General features: G+C 38.2%; 2 protein-coding genes across 7 annotated transcripts; both read right to left on the bottom strand.

Annotated features, from left to right (window-relative positions):
• Positions 1-221: 221 nt before the first annotated feature.
• Positions 222-15,674, bottom strand: lsr (lipolysis stimulated lipoprotein receptor). Of its 2 annotated transcripts, XM_085291341.1 has the most exons (11): positions 15,036-15,674; positions 13,529-13,858; positions 9,915-10,034; positions 9,571-9,627; positions 8,456-8,602; positions 7,174-7,362; positions 6,925-6,978; positions 5,746-5,862; positions 3,557-3,854; positions 1,605-2,055; positions 222-1,404 (listed from the first exon to the last, which is right to left on the bottom strand). In XM_085291341.1, exons 1-11 carry the CDS (start codon positions 15,073-15,075, stop codon positions 1,369-1,371), a joined length of 1,839 nt encoding a protein of 612 aa, XP_085147467.1. In that variant the 5' UTR covers positions 15,076-15,674; the 3' UTR covers positions 222-1,368. The 2 variants fall into 2 exon arrangements, with proteins under 2 accessions (XP_085147467.1, XP_085147468.1); XM_085291342.1 differs by lacking the exon at positions 9,571-9,627 and having other exon boundaries at positions 15,036-15,591.
• A 500-nt stretch (positions 15,675-16,174) lies between these two features.
• On the bottom strand, positions 16,175-24,317 carry LOC146563941 (uncharacterized). 5 transcript variants are annotated; one of them, XM_085291344.1, is made up of 10 exons: positions 24,222-24,247; positions 23,774-23,866; positions 23,228-23,258; positions 22,656-23,122; positions 22,241-22,303; positions 21,394-21,651; positions 20,137-20,190; positions 17,096-17,134; positions 16,908-16,947; positions 16,175-16,513 (listed from the first exon to the last, which is right to left on the bottom strand). In XM_085291344.1, exons 2-9 carry the CDS (start codon positions 23,814-23,816, stop codon positions 16,916-16,918), a joined length of 987 nt encoding a protein of 328 aa, XP_085147470.1. In that variant the 5' UTR covers positions 23,817-23,866; positions 24,222-24,247; the 3' UTR covers positions 16,175-16,513; positions 16,908-16,915. The 5 variants fall into 5 exon arrangements, 4 of the variants coding, with proteins under 4 accessions (XP_085147470.1, XP_085147469.1, XP_085147472.1 ...); XR_014894384.1 differs by having other exon boundaries at positions 21,494-21,651; positions 23,774-24,317; XM_085291343.1 differs by having other exon boundaries at positions 23,774-24,316.
• Positions 24,318-25,521: the final 1,204 nt, after the last annotated feature.

Below are 25,521 nucleotides of genomic sequence, written 5' to 3'. Positions count from 1 at the left end.
GGCAAAGACTGCGGACTGGCTTTAAAAAAAAACAAACAAAAAAAAAACACACCCCCCCAGCTTGCGTCACTTTAAGAGCAGACCACTGAAACTTGACACTTGTCTTATGTTAAACCTATAGTATGCCCCTACAAGTCAGACATTCTTACTTATATTTAGCAACCGTCAGAGGAGCCACTGGCAACTGAAATAATACCATATCTGAAAGATGACGCAACACCTCTGAAATAAATCCTATCTTTATTAAGTCTACATTTCAATTATGTTGAGACAGTCAAGGAGGCAGTGACTAAAGTCTGGATTATTATTCAACACTGTGATTTGTGATGTTTGAATAGGTCCCTCACACACACACACTGGTATGATCTTAAATCATGTTTCTATATCTTTTTTCTTTAAAAAACAAAATGATGTTTCGTTTACACTGTACCTTTGCTTCTGTTTGTAGCAATATATCGTAACAAAAACAATGACCAAGAAGATAGTTTTTAACATTTCTTCTTTTAAGAGGGAGAAACCAAAATACTTATCCAGTACTAAATTCACAATGGTACAAATAAATAATAATCTCAATATGATCATCTCTTACTGAACAACAAGCAAGGTTGATCAAAGTCTTAACATTTCTAAATCTAATAGGAATTAATAATTGTTGGACAGAGAAAATGCTGCATTAAAACAGCATCACTGCTTCAGCATACCATAAAACATAAGATGGTGGCATCTAGTGGTGAAACACTTTTAGCTCAAACAATGTGGCCTGGCAAGAAGATCTTTATTTTAAAATTAGATTTCAACACATCAAAATGAATATTTGCAGTAAGATGTTTTTCCGGATGCCTATGTACAACATACTGAAGGTTAAAATTGCAATTTAGCGTTAGAAAGTCTCTGGAGTATTTTGTTCCACGAGGAATCTAAAACGAGTGAACACAATAATACGACAAATAACAAAAAAGCTAGACAAATTCCTTTAAATGCACACAGATTCATATAAAAAAGTCACTTTACTTTTCACAAATGCAAAAACAACAGACATCCATAAAACTGCATTAATACCTGCATCAGCTAAATGAAACTATATAAAACTTCTGAATATGTTTAATTGTTGAGATGAGATATTTTTAACTATCTAAAAATAAAATTATGTACACTGTAAGGCACTTGTGGCAGCCAAAATATTGTGTACATGAAAAGGCAAACCTCGTCCATGTTAGAAAAGCATACAATCACATTTAGGACTAATTATGACATTTTTAAATCAACATAACAAATTAGCAGTGCAATAAATATTTACAGTCGCTCTCTTGTTTTTTTAAAGATCAATGCTGCATCCTTGTCGTACTTTGTTCTCTTTAGGTTTTTATTTCACACAACCAGGCTCTCCCGACTCACAGCTCCATTCTGCAAAACAAGAAAACTCATTAGCTCACCCAATAAACTAAAACAGACTCTCTTGATCAAAAACAAGCAATGTGTCATTGGCCCTGAAGATGTATTAATAGAGTAATTTCAGTATTGACTTTTGCCTTTTCATAAGAAGTAAGAACATAGATTATCATCAAACCAATACACTTACAGCAATCTCAACTTCTGTGACTCACCTTGCGGAGGTTGCTTTTCTTTTCATCTTCACTGTAAGGCGGTGGTGGTGGAGGCGGGTAGTCATTGTGCCGGCCAGGGTTTCCAGAGGGTGGGTTCACAGGTAGTGGAGGTGCCCCACGTGCCCCCCTCCCCCGATCTGAGCGGTCGCTTTCGCTGTCCAATCGCTCCTGGCTCCGCGCCCTCTGCTGCTCACCCATCCTCTTCCTCTCCATGGCTTCTCGTAGAAAACTGTCATCGTAATCCTCACGCCCGCCCCTTGCACCACCACCATACCGGCGATCCCTCTCCAGATCCATTAGATCGTCACGACTGTGGCTGCGCCGTCCTGGGAGATCCCCGTAGGCTCCACCCTCTCCTCTCCGGCGATCGGGGGAGTAGTCACGACGTCTGCGGTCATCATAGTCACGATCATAGCCATTCCGGGCGCTGCTGCTCCACCCATCATCAGAGCTAAAGAAACACAAAACAGCACATTGAATTTGCTGAACTGTTTTCAGCTACTGTCGTGTTCCGAGTCTCACTTTAAAGTTCAGGTGATGTTTACAACCAAACATTGCATCTGTAATTGGTAACAGGTTAACTACTCATGATACTGTGACTCCACATGGGATGGAGGTTATGGTTCCCAAATGTCCGTATGTCTTATCAACATTACATATAAATATCTTCTTTGCTCAAAAAAAGAAAAAAAAAACTAAAGGAAAACTTTAGATCTGTATACAGAACTGGGTATACATACTAGACTGGATCATGTGCTAGGAGTGAAACGATACCAACCACATCGCTTGATGGAAATGACGATTATCAACCTACAGAGATAATGTCCTCCATGCCTTCTCCAGACCCCTCCACATCTCTCATATATGAAAAGAATTTAGGTGTTTATTTAAATATCAGCTTCCATATGAAATATATACATTACATCTTAAAGAACAAAGGAGCATGAAGGTACAAGGGTGCAGACCACAGAGCTGTCGGAATGCTACTACACAATCCCAGCAGAAGAGGTTACATGAAGAAGATGTGGGAATTATGGAATCTTCTATACCTGACATCTAGACTAACTGTGAAACAACTAGTAGTTCAGTGTAACATCTGGAAGAGGCAACTGATATCACAACTAGAGATCAATGAGGTACAACACATATGCTATGGACGGGGGTGGGGGGGAAGGACATCAAGTTTGAGATTGGGTACCAAGGTCCAACAACAATTAGTGCGATGAAGGTGTTGAGTGTTGAGAACACGACAAAGAAATAAATTTTGAGCTTATGACTAACAGTGATGTCTGAAATCTCTGTGAAACTTTACTAAATGACTTGCTGCACATATCTTCAAATATCAAGCCGATGACGAAAGGTAAATGGTGTGATATGCTAATATGGATCCTTTCTTTAGTGAGCTTGTGTGGAAAGTACATGCATCACTGAAGATGTAAACCACAAAAAAAAAAAAAACTAGGGCAAATTTATCAGCTGCACTTTGTCATCAGGCTAAATTAGTTTACAATTCCCTTCACTCTGATGAAACACATTTGGAAATTACCTTGAGCCAAGGCTTAACTAGGCAGACATAGTTGATTGTTTGAACAAAAATGACACAAGACCTGCTAGAATTTCTGTGCCACGATATCTAATTTATTCTTATATATTTAAGTTTGATAAAGTGATAACATTGTGATACTGAAAGGTTGCGGTTGAACTGACACTATGTGTGGGTGACTGAACATTTCAGTTAAACAATTTGCACATGTCTCTCTTTACTTTGAAATGGTAAATAAATGATCCTGTAATGAGAGATATATGTACATGGTTCATCTTTACACTAAGACAATTACTGTGAAACTTCAATGATGCTGCACATGGTACAGATTATGCTGAAAAAAAAAAAAAAAACTGCTAAATGATGTGATGATGGCAACAAGGAGGTTACTCGAGAAACTAACACTCACCCTCTTCCTCCTCTGGAGTCTGGGCGGCGTTGTGGTGGGTAGTCGTCTCTGGGGTATCGCCGTCCAATATCGTCAAGATTGTCCATCGAACGGGAACGTACGTGGTTCTCCATGTAACCTCTTTGCTGCGGGTAATCATCACGGCGGCGGCCTTGCTGGGAAACGCTGCTGATGGTGCTCATAGCTTCATCATGGTCATACACTGTGGGGAGATGCGGGGGCTGGGAACGACCTCCACGGTTTCGAGGCTCAGATCCACTACTGTCGTGCAAGGAACTGACTTCAGTCATGTTGTCCACTAAGACAGGAAAATTGAAAAAGAAATGCAGGTCAGACGAAATAAAATTAAGTTTAGTAGAAGGATCAGAAAAGTAACAACATGAAAGCTCTGCAGCTATCAATGCGCCACAATCAGTAACAATTGTTGTAATTTATGTACCGTAATTGTCGGGCTATAAGCCGCTACTTTTTGCACAAGCTTTGAACCCTGCGGCTTTTAGTCAGGTGCAGCTTTTCTATGGATTGTCCATGATTTTTGTGATATCGTAAGAGGATTTGTTTTGTTTGTTCCGCTGTTGTACGACACTACAACGTAGTGCCGTACGAAGTAGCGCGAAAAACAAACTTCAAAGTAGCGCTACGCATTCAGTGGGAGGCGTGGATGATGAGCGGCGATAAACTTGCAAAAAGCAAGTTATGCCCAACTCCACCAGTGGATTCTGACAGCGTGGAAAAGTGTGAAAACATCCACGATCACCAACGGATTTCGAAGGGCTTGACTGCTGCATGATGGAGAGGAGGACACCGCCACGGCCCTTCTGAGGGTGTTCGACTCTGACACTGACAACGAGGATTTCTTTGGTTTTGAAAGTGACAACGAAGGAAAGAAGCTGAGAGTGGATGGAGTGGATGACGAAGCCACCCTGAGCCTGTTCGTATCCGACACTGGAGAAGAGGACTTTGGTGGTTTTAGTGCGCAGGAAGAAGAGAAAGATGGTGGTGAATGACTGACTTTTCTTCTTGTTAAAGCTGTGTCACTACACCTGAGCCTAAAAGGTAGTCTGAATCTATTTTTCTGGTGTCCTGTAGGTTATTGTTATGTACTACATTTTAACTCTTTTTATGAAGCACAGTACATGTTTTGTACTTGTAATTACCGCTACTTTTTTATATACCTAAAAAGTTATGCAAATATGTACCCATAACTTCTTTTTCAAAATATTAATAAAAGTGTCTCCAAACAGCCATCTCTTTCCTGACAATTCGCTTTGTGCATATTCTCTTACATATGATAAGTCAACATTGAAACACCTGTGGCTTTTAGTCAGGTGCGGCTAATGTATGTACAAAACGGGATTTTCCCCTGATTTTAGCTTGTGCGGCTAATATTCAGGTGCGCTTTGTAGTCCGGGAAATACGGTAATTTTATTTTGTATTACTAAATGCAGTCAGTTTTCACGTACATGACTGCAGAATGTTAAAATTTGTTCCTGTGACATATTGTTTTCTGGGTAACATTTACCAGCTACAAACCACAAGTGCGGAAAGTGGTAATGACAAATGAAACAGGAAACACATGACATCACGTACTGGTTTTTCCCCATCACAACCACAATTCCAGAGTAAGACAAGCAGTCTCTCTCTGTCTGTTCTAACAAAGCAAAAATCTTGACACTGTCTCTCTCTCTCCCCCTCTCTCTCTCTCTCTCTCTCTCTCTCTCTCTCAGACAGAAAATGGTCTTCTTAAATTATATGACCATTATATATTATCAGTCCATTAAAACTATTAGATAGACAGTTATATCAGTTTAGAGCAGAACTATTAGTATTATAATTAATTAAACAAAACAAAGAATATTTACCATTTGGCTTAATTGTGTCAGACTCATGTCAGACAGAAAATCTTGGAGTTAATTTAGCATTTACATTTATCCGACTTTCAGTTGGCTTCAACGATCATAATCTACTGTATTATTTAACCAAATTGTGAGGACGAAAACCAAAGTTAAGATTTTTATCTGCAGTTATTTTTATTTTTATGATTCATGTATTAATATATATTATCCCTGTTTAATAAAGAAAACCAAAACCAAACCAAAATTCAACCAATCAATGTATATAGGACTTCCAGCCACAGAATCTAATATAGTCTGCCACACAGGAATAATAGGAAGCAATCAGTTACTCACCGCGCTGATAGTTGCCAGGCCTGGATGGATCCATATTGGCAAGCTCCCTCTCCATATAGTAAATGGCACGCGTTGCGTTCCCGTCAGGGTCCACCTGGATTCGAAAACCACTGCGAGCTGAAGTGAGGAGAATAAGTTCAAATATAGTGAATGATTTCAGCTTCTTTCAATATTTGCATACTCTTATCAAAACCATCAAAAAATGCTTTCATATTTGTGACAAGTTGAAATCCCTTTATTGCACAGGCTTGTCATACTTTTTTTTTTTTTTACTTTCATATGCGCTGCTTTGTTTATGAGAAGCTGTAAATTATTGACATTTGATTAAGAGTATAATCAACAATGATGTTTTGTTTACAAAACCTTTTTACCAAAAGTGATATTTTTTTCTGGGTGAAGAACCGCCAAAGTCAGCATGATGCTATTAGAGGAACTAAGAGAACTATAAAATCTTTATAATTTTGTCAGTTTTGCAACATTAGAGTAAATATAAGCTTTGACAGCACAATTCTGCTCTCAGCGCATGGAAAACAAAATTATTTGCATTAGATACAATTCACTGCTAATCTATATTTTACATATAACTTTATGTATAAAGACAGACATGCAACAGTGAGACCTGAACGAAGTAGATGAAGCACACTGCCCTAGCAACATGCTAAGCTAATATGCATCAAAAGGTGTTCTACAGATTTAAAGTGGTGTTAAGATATTTGAGCTCTTCCAAAAGTAGATGCATAAAATCCTAAAATATAATAAAATGTTTAATAAATGTATACAACAAAATCAAATTATCAATTTTACATTTAAAAGAGAACTTCAAACACAAATATCCACGGATATAAAAAAATGTGAACAGACTAAGCAGCTGTGTCACACAAATACAGTTTTTTTTAAATGCACACATAATGTGAACATAACCACATCAAAGTAAGATGAGAGTAAGAATGCAAAGAATCAGTTTTAGGTGAGGTGAGGTTTTAAATGTATCTTCTCACTTTAAATTTGGTTTATATTCATAATTTACCACATATAGTGAGGGAATTCCTCAAATCTGAGAGATAATACTGAAAAAAAAATTACCCCACCCACATAAACAAAAAAAAACATTCACACCGCAGTGTACTGTTTGGGTGTGGGTGGGTTAATTCCTCCCCCCAACACACACACTCTACTCACTGTTGTCCCCTCGGTCTTGCTCACGTAGCAAAGGTACCTGGGAGCCGTGTCCCACTACATAGAGAACAAAAACAAAGCAAATTTGAACAAGCACTCCACAAAGCTAATCTCTGCGTTGTTATTATGAAACTCATATTCAACAGTTAACTGAATTTTCCTACTCATGGCTGCAGAAGTACAACACATTATGAAAACTGCAACAGACAGTAATCATTGTGAACTTTCAGGTTTGTAATTTGTATCACCTACCTGAGCTAGCACCATCATATTCATGACCGTAACCACTCTGAGGCAGCTGGGCTCCAACCCCATTAGGTACAGGAAGTAGAGGCATACCAGGCTGCATGTATGGTGGCTGACCATACATACTCTGAGCATAGAGGGTGGAAGCATATTGATCCCCCATACCTTTCTTTACTGCTTTTCCTGCCTCATACACTGCAAGACAATGGAACAGAGTTGGTTTTAAGCATGTTGGTGAAAGATGACATCAACTGCTGGAGACTGTAAAATTATTAGTTTAAAATTTGTGATTTTTCTGTTGAGAGTTAAAACAGAACAGATAATAGTTTACTGTCTTTCCATTAAATAAATAGAGGTATTCTGTTAACCCTTTTAGGAAATACCCCAACTTCCCATTGAGTCAGTGTACTTTAAAAACCATGCCCACTGGAGGGGAAAACAGTCTGGCTTACAAACATGCAAATGAGGGCTGAAACAGTAATGCATTACCTTAAACTTGTTTTTAAAAAAAATCTAAAAGAAAATGACTTTTCCAGTTGAGTATTTCAGTACCTGAAGTCCAGCTTTTAAAATATGTTAACAAGATGATGCTGTTGGCTGAGCATTACACGCACTCTACTAAAAGAGAAGTTGTCAAAATGTTTCCTCTGTTTGATTTATTAGTATAGGCTCCCACCACAAAATAAGCTCACAGTCATTTTCTTTTCTCTCTTTTTAAATTTTTTTTTCTTTTGCTAACAGGCAAAATTGACTAGGAGGCACCCCCAAAACCTTTCCCCTCCAGTTTGTTCAGGGTTGTCTCGATAGGAAACCAAACTAAAGTTAACCGTTTCCTGGCTTGAGGATCATATTTACATTTTAAACATAGTTATGGAAATTTAATTAATAAAGCCTCTGGGGGTCAGGCTTCCTGCAATAAATTTAAAGCTGAATGCTCATCCACTTCCCACCATCTAACTGTGTGTAATGTGTGTGAAACAGACATAGTGAAACCAAGTGACATAAAATCACTGTTACTAAAACAATGTGACCAATACATCAATGAAAAAAAATTCAACCCCCCCCCCCCCTCAAAAAAAAAGACCCACACACAAATTTGTGCAAGCTGGCATACAAGAACTCTCCTTATAGTGAATTGTACGCTGTACTATTAAAATTATGATCTCAAAATGCACTGATACTCAATGGAACAGACGCATTTGAGTCTAAAATGGGATTAAACAGTAATAATAAATGTGGTTAAAGAAAGTTATGCACAATTTTATTGGCTTTTCCGTTTGATACTTACATGCTCGTGGACAGCAGCAGCGATCCGGGCAACAGGGGCAACTGACATAACAGCAGCAGGTGTGTGGACAACACTGACACCAGCAAATCCCAATCAAGAGGACCAGCAGAAAGAAGCCAAGGACCACCAAAACAACCAGGAGCCAGTCTGCAAAAGACCAACAATTAAATGCATTTAATCTTAAAATCTTAAATTTAAAGATTTAAGATTTGACATTTCTTCTTCAATTGCTGACATAGTCCAGGAGAAAAAAAAACACATGAAATTCATGTGAACCTAAACTACAGCTACAGTGGTCCACATTTCCTTTATTTGTGTATTACATCAACAACAGAAAACACCTATACTGTATATGTAAATGCATCTTAACAATAACAGTCATAACAGACGAGACAGTTCCACAAGATAAGACTTACATGCAATTTTTGTCATTTACATAAACAACACATGTTGGCAACCATGGTGACTTTTAAAAGATTTAAACCGGTAAAGCCGGTTCACAAGTCTATGCATGCAGCTCATAAAAAAACAACAGAGAAAGAAGACACTGTATATTGAAATGAATCAACTAAAATGCAAACTGTGTTAGCAGTGTGAAAAACATAGGGCTGTGTACACAGAAAAGGGAATGAGGGCTGAATGTACTTTGGTAACAGGCTGCCTGTACTCACACTGAAAGTTAGATATGCAAACATGGGAACTGAGTCACACTAAAGAAAGAAAGAAAGGCAGATAACAGCATAATGGGATATTAAGGATGCCAGTAAACAGCAAGTAAAGCAGAGCAGTGCATAAACCTATATTTCTACCCAGAACCAAAATATAGCAGCCTGGTTTCAAATTGAGTCACAGTTTCTTCCTATATGTAAAGGCACTTCTGGAGTGTGACCTTAAAAGGAATTTATCATGTGTCAGATAATTTTTTCTAGCAAAATGAGTCAAGAGTGGTTTTGTTTTTAAAAAAAGCACACAAGCCAATTGTACTCTTGCAAAGAATTACTCATTACTCCAACCTCATTGTTACGCTCCTGTTCTTTAAGGTTAAACCTGATAGTTCATACGCCTCTACTGTGGGACTGAAACTTGACTGAGCTATATCAAGAGGCTTGTACTACCTTCCATAACCAGTAAGTCAATGCCAGGCAGGAGGTCAGTAGAATTTGACTTTCTCTCTGTGAAAGAAAGATAAAGCCACAATTATTTTTATGTGGTCTGCTTTTGTTACCTGCAACCTGTGACTCTAAAAACCCTTTAAGAACTCAACCTGTGATAAATACCCTCCTATCCTTTCAGCCACTTGAAAAATCTGTCAATGGTTTTGTGCATTTGTTCTCAAATATTCTAATGTGTAAGCACAAGATTGTGGGTGGGGGGAAAGAAACTGAAAGCAAAACGAAGAAGTGTCTGCATAGAGTATACCTGTACCTGAATGCAGTGGCTATAAATGGAATTAACTTACCCAGTACAAGGAGCTCTGTGTAGTCTTCACTGTTTCCTGTAACATCTTGAGAAGAGATGACAGAACAGAAGTAGACACCACTGTCTCCCCATGCAGTCTGTGCGATATTCAGGTCTGCATCTATAGGTAACAATTAATATTAGTACATTTTTTTGTCATTGTTTCTCGATAGTTGCTATTCAAAAACTGTGGGTCTACCAGATGACCCTCAAATACATGAACTATACACTTCCAAATTCAAGCTGCCCCTGAAGAGGTATGTGGTTTAATTGACTCAGTCAAATCAATTAAAACATTAGAATTTTTTTTTTTTGACTTTTTTCAAACCACTGAATATTTTTTAAGACTCCATTGCTCATTTTGAAGGCCCCAGCAAGTCAGGTATCCAGCTATGACTAAGCACTCAACTGGTCGTGGCACAGGGTACGTGCAGGGCAGCTGGGTTGGTTCTGCTCGTGGGTTCTTTCTTTTAAAAGGAAGTTTTTCATTGTTATCAGGTAGTTGCCCAAAGAGGATTGTCTGTTTCTTAGGGTTTTCTTCTGAATAGTGTGGGGTCTTTATCTTGGAGTTAACAGTACCTTGAGTTGCCTTGTGATTTATTCCAATATAAATAAACCTGAACTGAAATGAATTCATATCCATCACCTTACTGTGATTTTTTTCTAGAATTATATCTACTCAATTCCCATCATACTTCAGCACACTCTAAGGTACAGCAAATAAACAGTACAGCTACAGACTATTGTTATTAGCAATTCATTACCCTGAGATTTATCAAAAAAAGAGCAGCAACCTAGCAGCACTGTTCAACTTATGAGAAAATGAGTGAGCCCATCAAAAATACCTATGTTAGATTTGTATTGTTGATTGTCATTTATGCTTAGAGATATTTACTTATATATGCTTAGAGTTTTGTAATTAGTTGTAGATTGGTAGAGGTTTTGATCCTTGATAGTCTGCAAACTTTGTGTGTATTAGACAGCACTTTGGGAGCATGAGAGGTCATACCGTGTCTTATTGTTTTATGGTAGGATTAACGTAGTTGCGTCTGTTCTAGTCTAAGTGCTCTTTGTTTAGATGAACTGCAGGACTTCCTCACCGTGTTATCTAGGATGAACCATCTAGGGTGAGGGGGAGGCTACCCTCTTCCTGACCAAGGATGTTTGACCCTTTGATCAGCAGTCCACACACACACACACACACACACACACACACACACACACACACACACACACAGGCAAGGTACTCTTTGTGTGTATGTAGACGTCATATGTTAATGAACCTATGCATATTCATGTAACCTCAATAAAAGGGCAGTGGTACGGGAGAACGGACGAGAGCAACTGGGGTCAAGTGAAGGAACGGCACTCTGTCCGGTCTCTCCCGTGCACGAATAACATGAAGAAATTCACCTATGTTTCAAATCAGTTTGAAAACAAACAAACAAACAATTGGACTGAAATATGCCATCCCTTTTGTATTGAAAATAAGAGTGAAATCGATCTTTGACAAAGACACCGATTCTGTTCATAATTTTTATGGACAGTATTTCTAGGCAAAGCCAAGTGGTGCAAGGCTTTCAGTTGGGTGGTCTCAGGATCTCATCTCTGCTTTTTGCGGATGATGTGGGTTTGTTCGCCTTGGAATGGTTCACAGCGTCAGCATCTCCAAATCTGAGGCCATGGTCCTCAGCCAGAAAATTGGTGGAGTACCCACTCTGGGTCAGGGACGAGTTCCTGCCCCAAGTGGATGAGTTTAAGTATCTCGGGGTCTTGTTCACAAGTGACGAAAGAAGGGAGTGGGAGCTCGACAAACAGATTGGTGCGGCAGCTGCAGTGATGCGGACACTGTACCGGTCTGTTGTGGTGAAGAGAGAGCTGAGTGTAAAAGTGAAGCTCTCAATTTACCGGTCGATCTATGTCCCTACCCTCACCTATGGTCACGAGCTGTGGGTAGTGACCGAAAGAACAAAATCGCGGCAGAAATGGGCTTCCTCCAAAGGGGGACTGGCCTCTCCCTTAGAGATAGGGTGAGATGTTCAGCCATCCGGGAGAGGCTCAGGGTAGAGACACTCCTCCTCCATTGAAAGGAGCCAGTTGAGGTGGTTTGGGCATCTGACAAGGATGCCTCCTGGGTGAGGTGTTCCAGGCATGTCCCACCGGGAGGAAACCCTGGGGAAGACCCAGGACACGCTGGAAAGATTATATCTCTCTGCTGGCCTCGGATTGCCTGGGTGTTCCCCTGGAAAAAATGGAGGAGGTGGCTGGGGAGAGGGAGGTCTGGGCTTCTCTGCTTGGGCTGCTGCCCCCGCGACCCGGCCCCGGATAAGCGGAAGAAAATGGATGGATAGATGGACAGATAGATCTTTGAATAGTAAGACTTAAGACTGCAGAACAGTAAGATTCTTTACATTAGTTTTCTTTCTTTTCTCATACAAATTCAGTACATCTGAACAGAACATATAATAGAAAAAAGTGATATATAGCTCTCATGTAATGTGAAACTAGGGCTATTCGATATAATGATATATATCGGATTACGATATAAAAACATCTATGTTTCATTTTACGCTATCGTTTGTTTCGTGGTGTTGCAAAATAAACGTTTATGTTTCATCGTTTTGATGGTCACTGTAGTGGCTATATTGATTTCTTAAAGTTCTCTCTTTCTGGTAAAACCATGGTGTCCGCTTGTTTATTTTCCACATAAACCTTTCACAATAAAGCTCAAGATCCTGTTGAGACTTTCAAAATAAACTGAATCATGTGAAAGAGTATGCAGAGTATTTACGGATGAGAAGGAAAAAAGAGCCGCCAGGTGCTAAAAAATAAACCTTAGACTCAAACGTTAGAACAGGCTTTTCCCTGCAGCACGCTGTGTAATAAATACTCACAAAGAAAACGGCGGCCGTTACAACTTATGTCTAAAAATATATAGTTTCATGCATCGGTTCAAACACTCGACTCCAGGTACATGACGCCCAGCTGGAAACACTTCACGAGTCGAACTGCCTGCGATTGACAGAATTTACAGAAAATGTAAATTGTTTTGTGCTTTATATCGTTATTGGGACGATAGATGTCTTATATTGGGATATGAGATTTTGGTCATATCGCACAGCCCTATGTGAAACTACTGCAGAGACAGGCAATTTATTTTCTCAAGTGGCTAAATGAGAACCTGGCACTTGTGTGAAGGGTCCCCACCATTAAACTGAACTCAATTCTGCTCAATATTAATTCAATCTTTTTAAATGTTATTGGTATGGCCTCCCACAACAGACCCAATTTCTCTTGTGGCCCCTTAGGAAAATTAAATGTACACCCTCGCAGTGTTTACGCATTTTCCAGATTAATTACAACAGAAGAAGGAATTACTGACAGACATCTTGATTCATGCTCAAACATCCGGGTAAGGAAATCCCAAAATGTTGAGCTGTTCATCTGCATGTAGCGTTTTAAGTGGAAGAAATATTTCATCACTCATCCAAGTTTTCAAAATGCTATGTCCAGATGAACAGCATCAACAGTTTGGTACTGCTTACAGACTAACATGTCGTGCCAAGGCTGTTACATATCTTAATAGAATTTCAGTGTACTAATTAACCAACTTACTGCCGGTTATGCTGATCTTGCGCTCCTGGTACTCAGGGCCAAGGGTAACTGCAGTGCCTTGCTTGGAGGCCACTATTCGCACTGTCCTCTGGTTGTCTGCACACTCAATGGTGGGGTTATAGTTGGGGTTGTTTTGAGACAGAATGTTGTCTGCACTGCTGGGATTGAGTGCAGCCTGAACCGGGTCCCGACAGTAAGACTTATACTTCCACGTTACAATAGGGAGCTGAGTGGCCGTTGTCTGATACTGACAGGTAAGGGTGACAGGCTGGAAGAGAATGACGACATACCTCTTGGTAGGACATTGAACTGATACACCCATAGTGGATTCTAGAAAGAAAACAAAAATATAAGTTAACAATGAAGATTGACACAAATTATGTATTACTGTGATTATCATGATCATGTTTCTGACATTTAAAAAAAGGCATCCTACATCCTCTAGTATTCCCCAAAGGCGTGGCACGAGCCAAACACCATTTCTTCACTTCTAGTATCACCGAGAGTACATGTAATGAGTCACCTCATCTGTAATGAGTCTGGCTGCATGAGCTCCAACCACTATAGCTTTAGATTATGATGGCTACGTTCTGATAACACAGAACTACAATTAAAGGAAGTTTTGAAGTCTATGTCATGTCTTTACCGTTAGTTAAAAAAAACTTTTTTATCCAAGTATGTGATACTTGAAGATGTTGACTAGTTGGTGATAATGACATTATAATTCAACACACAATCAGCAGGTTTACTATATACAGCCCTAAGTAAGGCCTGCATGCAGCCCTCAACAAGCCTTAAATCACCACACATGAGTTATAGTGGAAGTTTTTGTTTATAAGAATGCAACATCATACAAAAACTACTCAGCTCCCTCCGCTTTCGTCTGCATTTCTACTGCACTTAATTATGAATTATATTATTTTATCCAACGGCTATGCCTTGGATACCAATTCGGCTTCCTCTCAATCAAATTAAGTTCCCCAATATTTAAAGTTTACAAATAAAACCAACACCAACCCACGAGGCGTCAGAAAGGTGTATTTAGCAAAAAAAAACCAACAACAAAAAATAAAAAAAAAACCCATTTCTACCCGCATTTTTTTCAACTAAAAGTTTGTTTTTTATAAATATGTCGAATAATAACAATATCAGTAATAATAATAACAAAAGAATTACTTTGAAAATAGGATTCATAAATTGTTTTATTCATATTAATCTATTTTTTATTTTATTTTTGTTTGTCTGCGAGTGCATTATATTAAAAACTACCGAAAAGAAAGAGCCATTTTAATTCTATGTCCCAACAGGTTGTCTCAAAATCCTTGTTGTCAATTTTTTAAAATACGTTTTCCCCCAAAACACAAACGTTAAAAGACCTCAAGCCATCAGTACAAGAAAATGCCACAAAAAGTTATAATTTTGGAAAAGCTAGAGTATTTAGAAAGGCGGTTTGTATATCAAAGTTTCCCCAGCCCCCACCCTGTTTGACAAATACAGGCCAACTTACCTGTCGCCATTAGAGCGGCGAAGATTATCGTCCAGAACATGTTTAATCTTGCTTCCTCGCGGTCTCGGTAGACTTAAGTATTTTTAATTCGTAAATATACAAACAAAAACGTATTCAGGTACATGTAATTTTCCTCAGACAGATAGTAACACCTCCATTTTGCGTCTTTGTGTGTTGTAGACTTGGGAGGACCCGAACGCCCCGCAGGTGTATGCCAAGAGACAGGTTGCGAAAAACGGGGACATGTGTAACTCCTTGTTTTACAGGTGGTTGCTGAATTTTTAGGTTGACGGCGCATTAATTTCGCTACAGAACCCTAGTCGTGCGAAATGGCCAAGTTTTTATTATTTTTAAAAAGGCGTTTTCTTTACGTCTTTGCCCATTTTGTGTTCGCTAAAATGACATTTTAACCAGGAAGTACGCTACGTGTTTTACCCACCGTCTAGATGGTACAGTCTAGAAACTGATAAACGACAAGAAAGCGCTGTTTGTTAATTTTAAACCCAGGTTGTGGGAGAGAGAGAGCGTGACCTATTTCGTGGGGGCGGGCGCTTTTTATGTGATTTAGAACATTAAAATAAGCTTAGTATGAAAAGAAAAACAAACAAACAAAAGTCTAGTTTCTACACTACCATTGTACAGAACTTTAACTTTGCTGCTTGGGAATAGACCTATAAATGTCAGAAGTGACTGCTTACAAGTGACTTCATTTTGAAGGCTCAACTCTTATCTTGACTTCATTGTTCCCTGTTTTTCAACACTTTGCTTTCACAGTCCAGGTTTTGCTTGTGGATCAGAGAGCTTCTATACATATAATAAGACTAAAGTCTTATCAGACCGTGGGAATCTTAAATTTTGATTAACCAGGTTTAACTGAAAGAGACCATAAATTGAAGATGTTTGTCTTTATGGCGTTCTGACAAAAAATAACATTTCATAACTGTCCATTAAAAGTTTTTTAAGCAAAAATATAGGTATGGGAACAAAATACACTACATCTGCCACAGTGAAATGGCAGCACTGATCCTGCAAGCCCTAGCAGCTGAGGGATTTCCCATGATGTACACTCTTCTGATTATTAACTGAGCACATTATATTCTGTTCCAGTGTCTGTTATGAAAAAGAACATGAACCATATGCAGCTTGATATGCAGATGTGTTTATAATTAAGGCCAGATATGTATATGCGTTTCAAACATAATTATTTGCTGTCAAGTAAAGCTGAAGTCTGATAAGCCAAATAAGCATGAAGGTGATTTACAGAAAAATAACCAGTTATTATGGAAATTGTTTTTCTAAAAAAAGGTGACTTCTTTGGACTTAAGCATATGCAATAAAACACATCCTATTTAGCCATTTTGCTATGCCAATACAGTTAAAAACATTTTAAGACAGAAAGTAAGTATCTATGAGTAAAAAAAAAAGATGTTTCAGCACGATGTTTCATGCTGAGGGATAAATGTTGAAGATCCAAAGTCCTGTTTGAAAAAAGAGAGAAGTGTGTTAATTGAAAATGCATTTAGCCAAAGGAAAAAAAAAGATCCACAAAACAGTCTGCTTGTAGCCCCTTTCCATTTTTTCAATATTTGAACTAAAAATATTCTCCAATTCAAGATTTACTGGGACTGAGAATTAGTATTTTTTTTTTCAAATATATCACAAAGCTTTTCTTACAGCACTAAAAGGAAAGAATAAAATCATCTATTTTAAGATTGGGGAACTGTATTAAAATGTATAATGGATTAAATGGTGTGAAATATTTTTGGGGGGTTGGTCTATAGCTTTAGTCATTCATGAACTTATTCAAGGGACCTGATATAAGGAAGTTGTGTTTCTAAGGTGAAAGTTTTGTTAAAATAAAATCACACTTACTCAGAAGATCACAGTGCTCCAATCCCAATCAGAAAGAGAACTATGAAATAAAAGAAGAAAAAAAAAACCTACAGACTGAGACTGCTGTTGTTCAGTCAAGGTCAGCAAAACCTGGCTCTTGACAATTTAACTTCATTGTTAAGTGACTATTGTACATGTCATAGGTTAGTATCATAATTTATACAAACCAGCCATTAAAATCAATCCAGTAGGTCCACGGCCAGGATCTGAAAAGACAAATTAAGATTGAATCAAGAATTTAAGTGTCTTATCTTCTTTTCTTTTCTTTTTTTTTAAATGTACCTTCATCTTTAATGTATTAATACATTTACATCAATACAGAAATGTACTATTACACATATGTACAGTACTCAAGTAATTTATTGGATCATCACCCAGTGCAAGGTTTATGCTGCAGCTGCAGTAAATTAACAGTATTGATTATTATTAAATAAATTACATAAATATATTTAATGCTAAAATATAATTATTGCTGTTATCCATTATGTCAAAGAAGTATAACAGGAATGACTATTTGGCCATCGGGTCCCCAGCTGTTCATGTCCGCATTGGAGTGTAAAGTAGCTTTTTTACCCAGTGCACCTCACTGTGCAACAAATATGTCGTCACATCTGCTGGCATGCACCTCTTGATTTTTGTAACCTGACATGAGCTACTATCATGTTTGCTTTTAACACCAGTTTAATGATATACGCCATACTCCCCAAAGTATCCACTCACCGATCCAAATCATTGAATTCAGGTGTTCCAATCACTTCTGTGGGCACCAGTATAAAAAAGCCACCTAGTCATGCAGACTGAATGACAGGATCCCACCTGTGCAACAAGTCCAGCCATGAAATTTCCTTGCTACTAAATATTACGCAGTCATCTAGTGGTGGTATTATAACAAAGTGGAAGTGAAGGCAGATGAGTGAAAACTTTTGGTGATATAGTCTATCAGTACAGAAGTTTAGAGATTCACAAATTATACAGAGGGAGAGCTTACGACAGTTTGAAAACGTGAGACTCTGTGGGTTGAAAAATACCCTGCAATGTCTTTGCCTATGGTTTTGACTCTTTATATATCAGCTCTGTGTGTTAAGTGACCAATGCAGAGAGTATACTGGCACCTTTTTCTTGGTTTATGCTGTCTCCAGAAAGGCTGATCTATTCAAGCTGTTGCAGCATCTAATTCTGTATAATCTAGGAATTAAGTTTCTGTATTGATATATAATTGAAATTGAAAAATGACACAATAATAGATTCACGTTATCTGCCAAGTTGCAGCAAGGTTAGAAAACTGAGAGGTGAAGGACCAGCAGAAAGGACACCAAAGCGTGACTCAGGTCAGCAGATATAACTTCACTTTGAGAGTGTGTCACTGTATGTGAGGGTATATCGAGCCCTTTATACCCAGAGCGCAGGATTGCTACAAACTGTTTCACCATATAAACATGAAACATATCGTCATATAACTAAGCCTCTGTCATAATTAAGATACTCTTAGTTTGCCAAGTGTATAAAAGCGCGCATTGGTGTATTTCTTTTTCTTCCCCAGCTGTAATATATTGTTACATTCATAAGCTCACCCACTAAAGCAGTTTAATTATTAGTTGTATTTTGACAAACATTTAACTTCGGCTTTTATTACAGATTCAACAGATAGAGGTCGCTCGTTTGTGCTCAATGTGTGCACATTTCCGGGGGAAACTCCGTTCGGACAATTTCTGCTGTTTATTCAAAATACCAGTTTTGCTAGAAATAAGTGGGACTCGGCTACAACATGGGTTAACCGCGACTGCGCTCACAGACTTAAGCTTTCCAGTTCGTCAGTGACGCGTTCCTTTCTGATCATCTGCCCTCTGTTTCTGAATAAAAAGTCACTCCTAGAAGCATCGAACACAACTCCAAACTACTCCAAACTTTGGAAATCACGGCAGCGTAAATATTTCCCCCTTGAAAGGGAAAATCCTATAAGTACGTGCTTCTTGGACTACTCGAACGCCCCCTTTCAAAAGAAAACTTCGCTGTTCCTTTACTTCCGGTTATGACTTCTTCTACCAATCGTGTTGATGTGGAGGTTTTGTCTAGCGACATCTATCATTCTATTAAAGAAATACTGCAACGAGCGCACTCGCTGTGCACTCGCTGTGCCAAAAAGGGATTTCTGATATTTGCCCAAATGATTGCCGGTATTTAAATAGTTGTATGCATGTATGTATGGCTTATGTAGCGATTAACAAATGGTGGCAGGACAGATTACAAGTTTTACAGCCTCACTATTATTGGGGTAGGGTTAGGGTTGTGCAGTGCTGCCCTCTTACATTCACTGTCTGGATCGGTAGCGCTGCTGCTCTCCGACTTGATGGGACGTGGGGCCCGGGCTCTCAGGGAGGAACAGCGGGGATGTCAGACGGTGGGTTTATGTGGTTGGCTCAAAGTTCGAGGATCCAAGCGGTGGGATAATGGCAACCCAATAAAAAAATCTGTTAATCGCGCTGACAGGCTTGTAAACGCGCGCACCGGGTGGCCACTTCCTGAAATGCGAGTGAGTGCGCGCCTTTTCTTTTTGAAGTTTGCGATTATGGGATTGGTGCGATCTCGGGGTACTTAACGTGGGCTTAATTCTTCTCTCGCCCTCTCTCTCACTTTTAAATATATTTGTATAACAAAAATATTAATCATCACAAAAAGGCGGATCGCCAAAAAACGGCGTTACATTTTTCAGTAGCAAAACTGACCTTTAAGAACTGCGCAGTTGTGAATTTGTCGGATGTTGTTGACTCGCAAATCTACGATTTGAGACCAGGAGGAGACAAACCCAGTCTCAGTGAACTACGACAGCACGGAAAAATCGGAGGGTTGCGTCACCAAGAATTTTAAATCTGCAGTTCAATAATCAAATATGAGGATCCATCGGCTTTGGCAGACCCACTGGGGATAAATACATTATGTGAAATGATATTAATACGCAATATAATGTGCTAAATCATACAAAATTATAAGGCTTTACCACTAGGAATGAGCCCACATCCGCTAATACTGATTTAACATGCCGTTATCTACTTTAACTCCTACTCTAACATCCCAACCTGTAGTGCATACCGCCCCTAGTTTCAGTTCCATCACAATATTGTAATGTTGTCAGTTGTTGTGCTATCCAGCTCCAGCTCATAAAGGGTTATCTAAAACTTTTTTTTTCTCTATGTGAAAATAAAGTACATACTGTAATGGGAAGTCCCTCTGCTGGGCATCGGGTCAGAAGTCTTATACTGCATGCCTAAAGAGGAAGAAATACATTTAAGTAGCATAATTCTGTATGAATAACTAATTACATTTAAATAATATTGTGATTAGAAATAGAACGACTCGTTACTGTGAATTCATGATGGCACAGATGGCACATATATGCCTTTTAACCAGTTTGATACACAGCACAGTAGAAATTCAATAGCAATAAAATCTACAGCCTCCAAAATAATATTTCGCATGTACAGAGTTTATCCAGACTGCTTTAGACTGTACCGATTTAAACAGGTGCATTTAATGTAAGTCTGTGCCATATCATATTGACCATAATGCCCTCCCCCCCAATATTGTCCTCCCACAAAGAGACAAGTCCGGGCATGTCTGAGAGATGAGTTAGAGCTGGGCGTCCGACTTCGAAGATGAGTTACACAGAAAAGGGACAGTAGACAGCAGAGCACAGTTCCCAGCAAAGTATGCAAGAAAATAGGAGGAGGAACTTGCAGCTGGTGATGTGCGACCCAACTAAACAAAGAGTATTCACCAGTTGCGGTACTTCTGATAATAGAGGCAAATGGTGGATTTAAACAACCAATTAAAATGTTCTATCTAGATGCAACACCCCAGGTAGAAAATATTTTTTCATCTTTATTATGTGCCTATATTGGTTCAGGCTCCTGCAGAGTCACATGGTTATTTAGTTTATTCTGAATTTAGTGTTATTTTATACTTAAAAATTCCAGGGAAACAACACCCACACTCCTCATTTTAAAAGAAGGTTCGAACATTCATTTTCTTACATTTATAAATGCTGCTGTCTTCAAGCGATGCATAATATATATTTTTCTATATCGACAGAAATACTGTTATCATAGTTTTTTCCTGAAATATTGTGGTATCCTTTTGAGGCTTTTTCGCCCAACCCTTATTTAATACTGCTTGCTGAGTTTAAACCAGCGGAACATGCAGCACCCTAACGACAGTGACAACAGTGAATAGCGCTATTGTGTTGATCGTCGTCTCCCATTCTGATTTTTTTTAACCTTATCTACACAGTTGTCTTAACAGTTCACAGTGAATTTATAATGTTTTTATATTGTATTAGATGTATGTTATTTAAATATTTTTAAACATGCACATTCTATTTAAATTTTATTTTGAAACTTGACGTCCAGGTATATTTTAACCAGCATTTCAACAAAGCCAGCGCAGAATGGCACCTTAATGGCCTACATACATGTTTTATGGATGTCTTGAATGAGTGATCCCTTTGCTTCTGGTTGGATTTCATTAGTGTCGTTTGAGCAGGTAATGAAGACAAAAACGGACTGGCATACTGTGCAGGTTTTAGGAGTCTTAGGCACAGGCGGTGGTATTTGACAGCATTCTGAGAAAGCTTTCTCTCCATAGTACAGGATATCGTCATATTCGTCATATATTGTGTTGAGGCTGGAGCACTTGTCCCGATCCTTGCAGACCCAACAGTTTAGCCCATCTGCATTTAGAGAAATGGAAAATATAAATATAAACATGATTTCAGGTGTAAATGCATGCAAGTTAAAATTACATATTCTGATGGGACCTAGAATAATTCTTAGTATTGCATTTTATAACATTGTTGTAAGTCACCCCGCATTACACACCCTAAAAAGTAAGGCATACCCACAATGTAAAATGGAAAAATATTTGTTTTTCTGGTAATTACCATACAATTACAGTGTACCTAAAAATAAATTATAGTGTAATTAAATTACTTTCACAGTAACTTGAAAATATAATGTATATTCACTTTCTGGTACAATAAAATTGCAAATAAAGGGGCTCATTTAAAGTCAGATTTAATTACAGGGCAATTACGTCCTCAGTTGGGGTGTTGTATTACAAAGTGTTACCAATTTTTGAATAAAAACTTACTACAGCTTAGCTTACTCATGTTTTTAACACAGTAGATGTGCTGCAGGCTAAGTATATAAATAAACTGTCGGATCAAAAATATAAAAATATAAGTAATAGTTAAAAAAAACTGCACATGTATATAAACTAGATATAAATAAATCTTTAAATACATATGAAGTACAACATACCATTAGATCCATTACAGGCAGGAAAGTTTATGATTAGAACTGCCACCACACAGAGATTGTAAACTGGAAAGAAAAAGTACGGGGCAGACTTACTCATGGAAAAAGTCACTATGAATTACTCCACGTGAGAATTTAAATAAAATTATACTCTTATTTAGGTACAGCAGTTATACTGATTGCATCATATAAGACTTTCCAGTATTTTGTCTAATCATGCATGTAAATGTAACATTAAAGAAACATGCCTCAGCAGAACTGCAATAAAATACAACAACAACTTTAACTATGTCCTCAGTGTTAAACATGCTAGATTTTTTGGCATTTAATATATCAATCTTTATGATTTAAAATGTAATATTTGCAATAAATGTATGCATGGCAGTTTTTAACAGATGCATATTGGAAATTTAATTACCTTTCCATTTTTTCCCAACAGCTCTTTTCTTGTAGCGGTTTTGGGCCGTCACTTCTTCCACTGGTGCAGCGCTTCCTGGGTTTTCTTTGGCGTCTGTGTTGGCATCCATGATGTTACCCTTATTTCCTACATCTTCCATGAGTGCCTCTGTAATGGCTGATGTTCCGGGTAAAGGCTTGAATACTTCCTCTCCCTTGCTATTATCGTCACGATCTGTGTATGTCTGGCAATTGAAGTTATTTTGCGGCCCACTTTGCATCCCAGCCAAACTGGACTTGATTAAGAATCCCTCTGTCATAGGTCTTGACTCAGGCGGGTATGGGTGTGGCTTGCTTTGTGCCATCATGGGGAACTGCTTCATGTGAAGAATGGGCCTCACACAACTCCCTGTGTCAGTTACAGGCAGGGCAATTTCTTCATACTTGTAACAGAACTTGTGCACCATGTCAGAAGAAAGACCTGCATCACTGTAATATAGAGGGGACAAAATATTGTTTTTTGCTCCCATTTTTACAAGAAGTGTAAAAAACATATTTTATTAAAGAACTGTAAAAACCATGACAAAAGCATACCCGCTCTCCTGAGTGTGTAGATTATCACCATCTTTAAGTGAAAACATAACACAGTTAGTCTACTGAAAATCATTTTCATTTGCAAAACAGTTCATTTTACAGTCCTTAGATGTTTAACTACCAAAATACAAGCATATTTTTGTTTTTCCTTTTTAAGGAAATTCTTTTAATGAGTCAGCATAATGTGCAGCACTTAGGTAATATGGTAAAATAGGAACACTGCACATTGTTTTCCTGGGTTGCCATTGCAGTACATTAGCAGCACATGTTGTTCGTACTTTGTAATTTCTTACAAAATAACTTCAGCTGCAAAAAGTTAACAAAACAAATTTCGGTGCCGTAAAAATGAATAAAAGTTGTGATCTGAGTAAAAGTTGCGATTCCATTTCATTCCAAGCGAGGGCCTGGAATGAAATGCTACTACAGCCATTTTGCTGGTCTAGAATGAATGAAGAGCCTCAAAAATGAGCACACTAAGAGGAAAAACAACTGCCTTGCCGCCATTTTAAAAATATTGAATAATGCCGTGTCAATAAACAAACTAACCTCGTGGTTGAAAGTGGGGCAAATAATCCGACGGATAGACCATTTTCTCACGATGAGCAATAGTTCCACAGATAACCCCGTACTGGTTTTGTCCTCAAAGTGAGAGCAGGAGGAAATGAAAGAGCATATGACAGCTGGTGTACGTCATAATAAATATATTTTTTGCCACTAGATGGTGGTATTCTACTGAGGTTGATTGCATAGTGAACCTTTACTGAACCATGTAATAATAATAATGATATTATTTACCGCTTTGAAAAACGTAGTTAAAAAGTGCTTTACAGAACACAAAAGAAAATATAACTGTAAAGAAATATATATATTATATTTTTAATAAGTCTGTAATTCTCCGAAGTCCATTAAAATGGATAGGACATAGTGTAAGTAACAGCAATGGCACAGCATGTCCCAAAGCCACAACACAATGTTACAACTAATTAAACAAAACCTTAAAGGACGTCTGGTCTTCGCTTTTTTAATGCAACCAAGCGGCCATCCTTGGAATTCTTTACACTGCAGCCGTCAGCATGTGGACTATGGGCTCATTGCTAGAGAACTGCTGTATACGAGTAGATAGCCCATCTCCTTGTTTCGCAATGGCTTTTAGTTTTGTTTGTCTTTTTTTTTTTTTTTTTTTTTTTGGGGGGGGGGGGGGGGGGGGGGTTGCCAGATCTTTCTGCCAGTCAGTTTGTATTTAGATGATGGCTTAAAGAAGTCCTAAGCAACAGCATTTGATTCAGTCATATACCTGCTTCTAATTGTGAAGCCTGAGCAAGCAGACATGTGGTTTAGTTTAATATTCTATATCTCACACGTTTTAATGGATTTCCTCATTGTTAGCTATTTTATTGTATTCTGTAAAGCCCTTTGTACTTAATTCTCAAAATTATTTTCTTCTTCGTCTTCTCTTTTTCGTCCCACCCCGCCCTGATCTAATTTTAGTCATTGCTTTCAGTTTTGGTTAGTTTTAATTTTTCTTCTTGTTCCTGTGAAGGAATTCCTGCTAGGTATCATAAACCAAAAGCAAAAGTGGTGGGAGATAAATTGAAAATATCTATATTAGTGTTGGTACATAACAACAGTGCCAAGACACAATGTGCTAGTGCTGGTATAGACTTACATTAAAATAGATGAGTAAATAACAGCATGAGAGACCAGTTTATAATTTGATAATGCAACCAAAAACAATGCTATTTTTTTTTCTTCCTCAAAGGTTGTCCCTGGATTTCAGCACAGCAGTATGTTGTCTTTGTGCTGCATTGTTACAGAACGTATGTAATGGTGAGTATTTGATTTAAAGTTATACTGTTTTAAGCTTCTTTCTTATTCATAAGGAGTCGCTACAGGAGCTCAGTCTGCATGTACAAGATGTCCTTCCTGAAGCAGCCGTCTCCCTTTTCCCCTGGTATGAAGCAGGGGATTTTTTTTAAATGTTAGGTACTTGTGTTAATCATTACACTATGGGGCCACTCGTTTAAAGCTGTACAATTTACCCAAACAAAAACCAATGAACTAAAAAGTTTCATTTCTTGTTTGTCGCCTTCCTTTTTGCTCACTTTTTCCTCTGAATCACAGATTACAAATTCCTAAAACTACAGCCAATGCTACAACCAGGATTTTAAACGTATAGAGGTGAAATAGAAATCCATATACACTTAAATAATTATTCAGTGAAAATGTTGCACTGCTGCAGTGGCTAACACTATTGTCTAACAGCAAGACGTTCCTGGTTTGAATTTGCAAGCCAA

This window comes from Mchenga conophoros, linkage group LG11, assembly GCF_057382185.1.
Source record: "Mchenga conophoros isolate Kocher_MC1m ecotype Shallow Benthic linkage group LG11, M_conophoros_male_GT1.1, whole genome shotgun sequence".
Classification (NCBI taxonomy): Eukaryota; Metazoa; Chordata; class Actinopteri; order Cichliformes; family Cichlidae; genus Mchenga; species Mchenga conophoros.
Note: the sequence above shows the minus strand (reverse complement) of the source record. Positions and strands in the feature narration are given on the sequence as shown.

Coding starts and splice junctions, on each gene's coding strand:
- lsr (XM_085291341.1), bottom strand. CDS start 15,075: ATGTTCTGGACGATAATCTTCGCCGCTCTAATGGCGACAG. Junction 10,035..13,528: donor CAAGATCAGCATAACCGGCA/GTAAGTTGGTTA, acceptor TGTTACCTATAG/ATGCAGACCTGAATATCGCA. Junction 5,863..6,924: donor GCAAGACCGAGGGGACAACA/GTGAGTAGAGTG, acceptor TCCTCACTTCAG/CTCGCAGTGGTTTTCGAATC.
- LOC146563941 (XM_085291343.1), bottom strand. CDS start 23,816: ATGGTCTATCCGTCGGATTATTTGCCCCACTTTCAACCACGAG. Junction 23,123..23,227: donor CTACACACTCAGGAGAGCGG/GTATGCTTTTGT, acceptor TCTATATTACAG/TGATGCAGGTCTTTCTTCTG. Junction 16,948..17,095: donor TGGATTGATTTTAATGGCTG/GTTTGTATAAAT, acceptor TTTATTTCATAG/TTCTCTTTCTGATTGGGATT.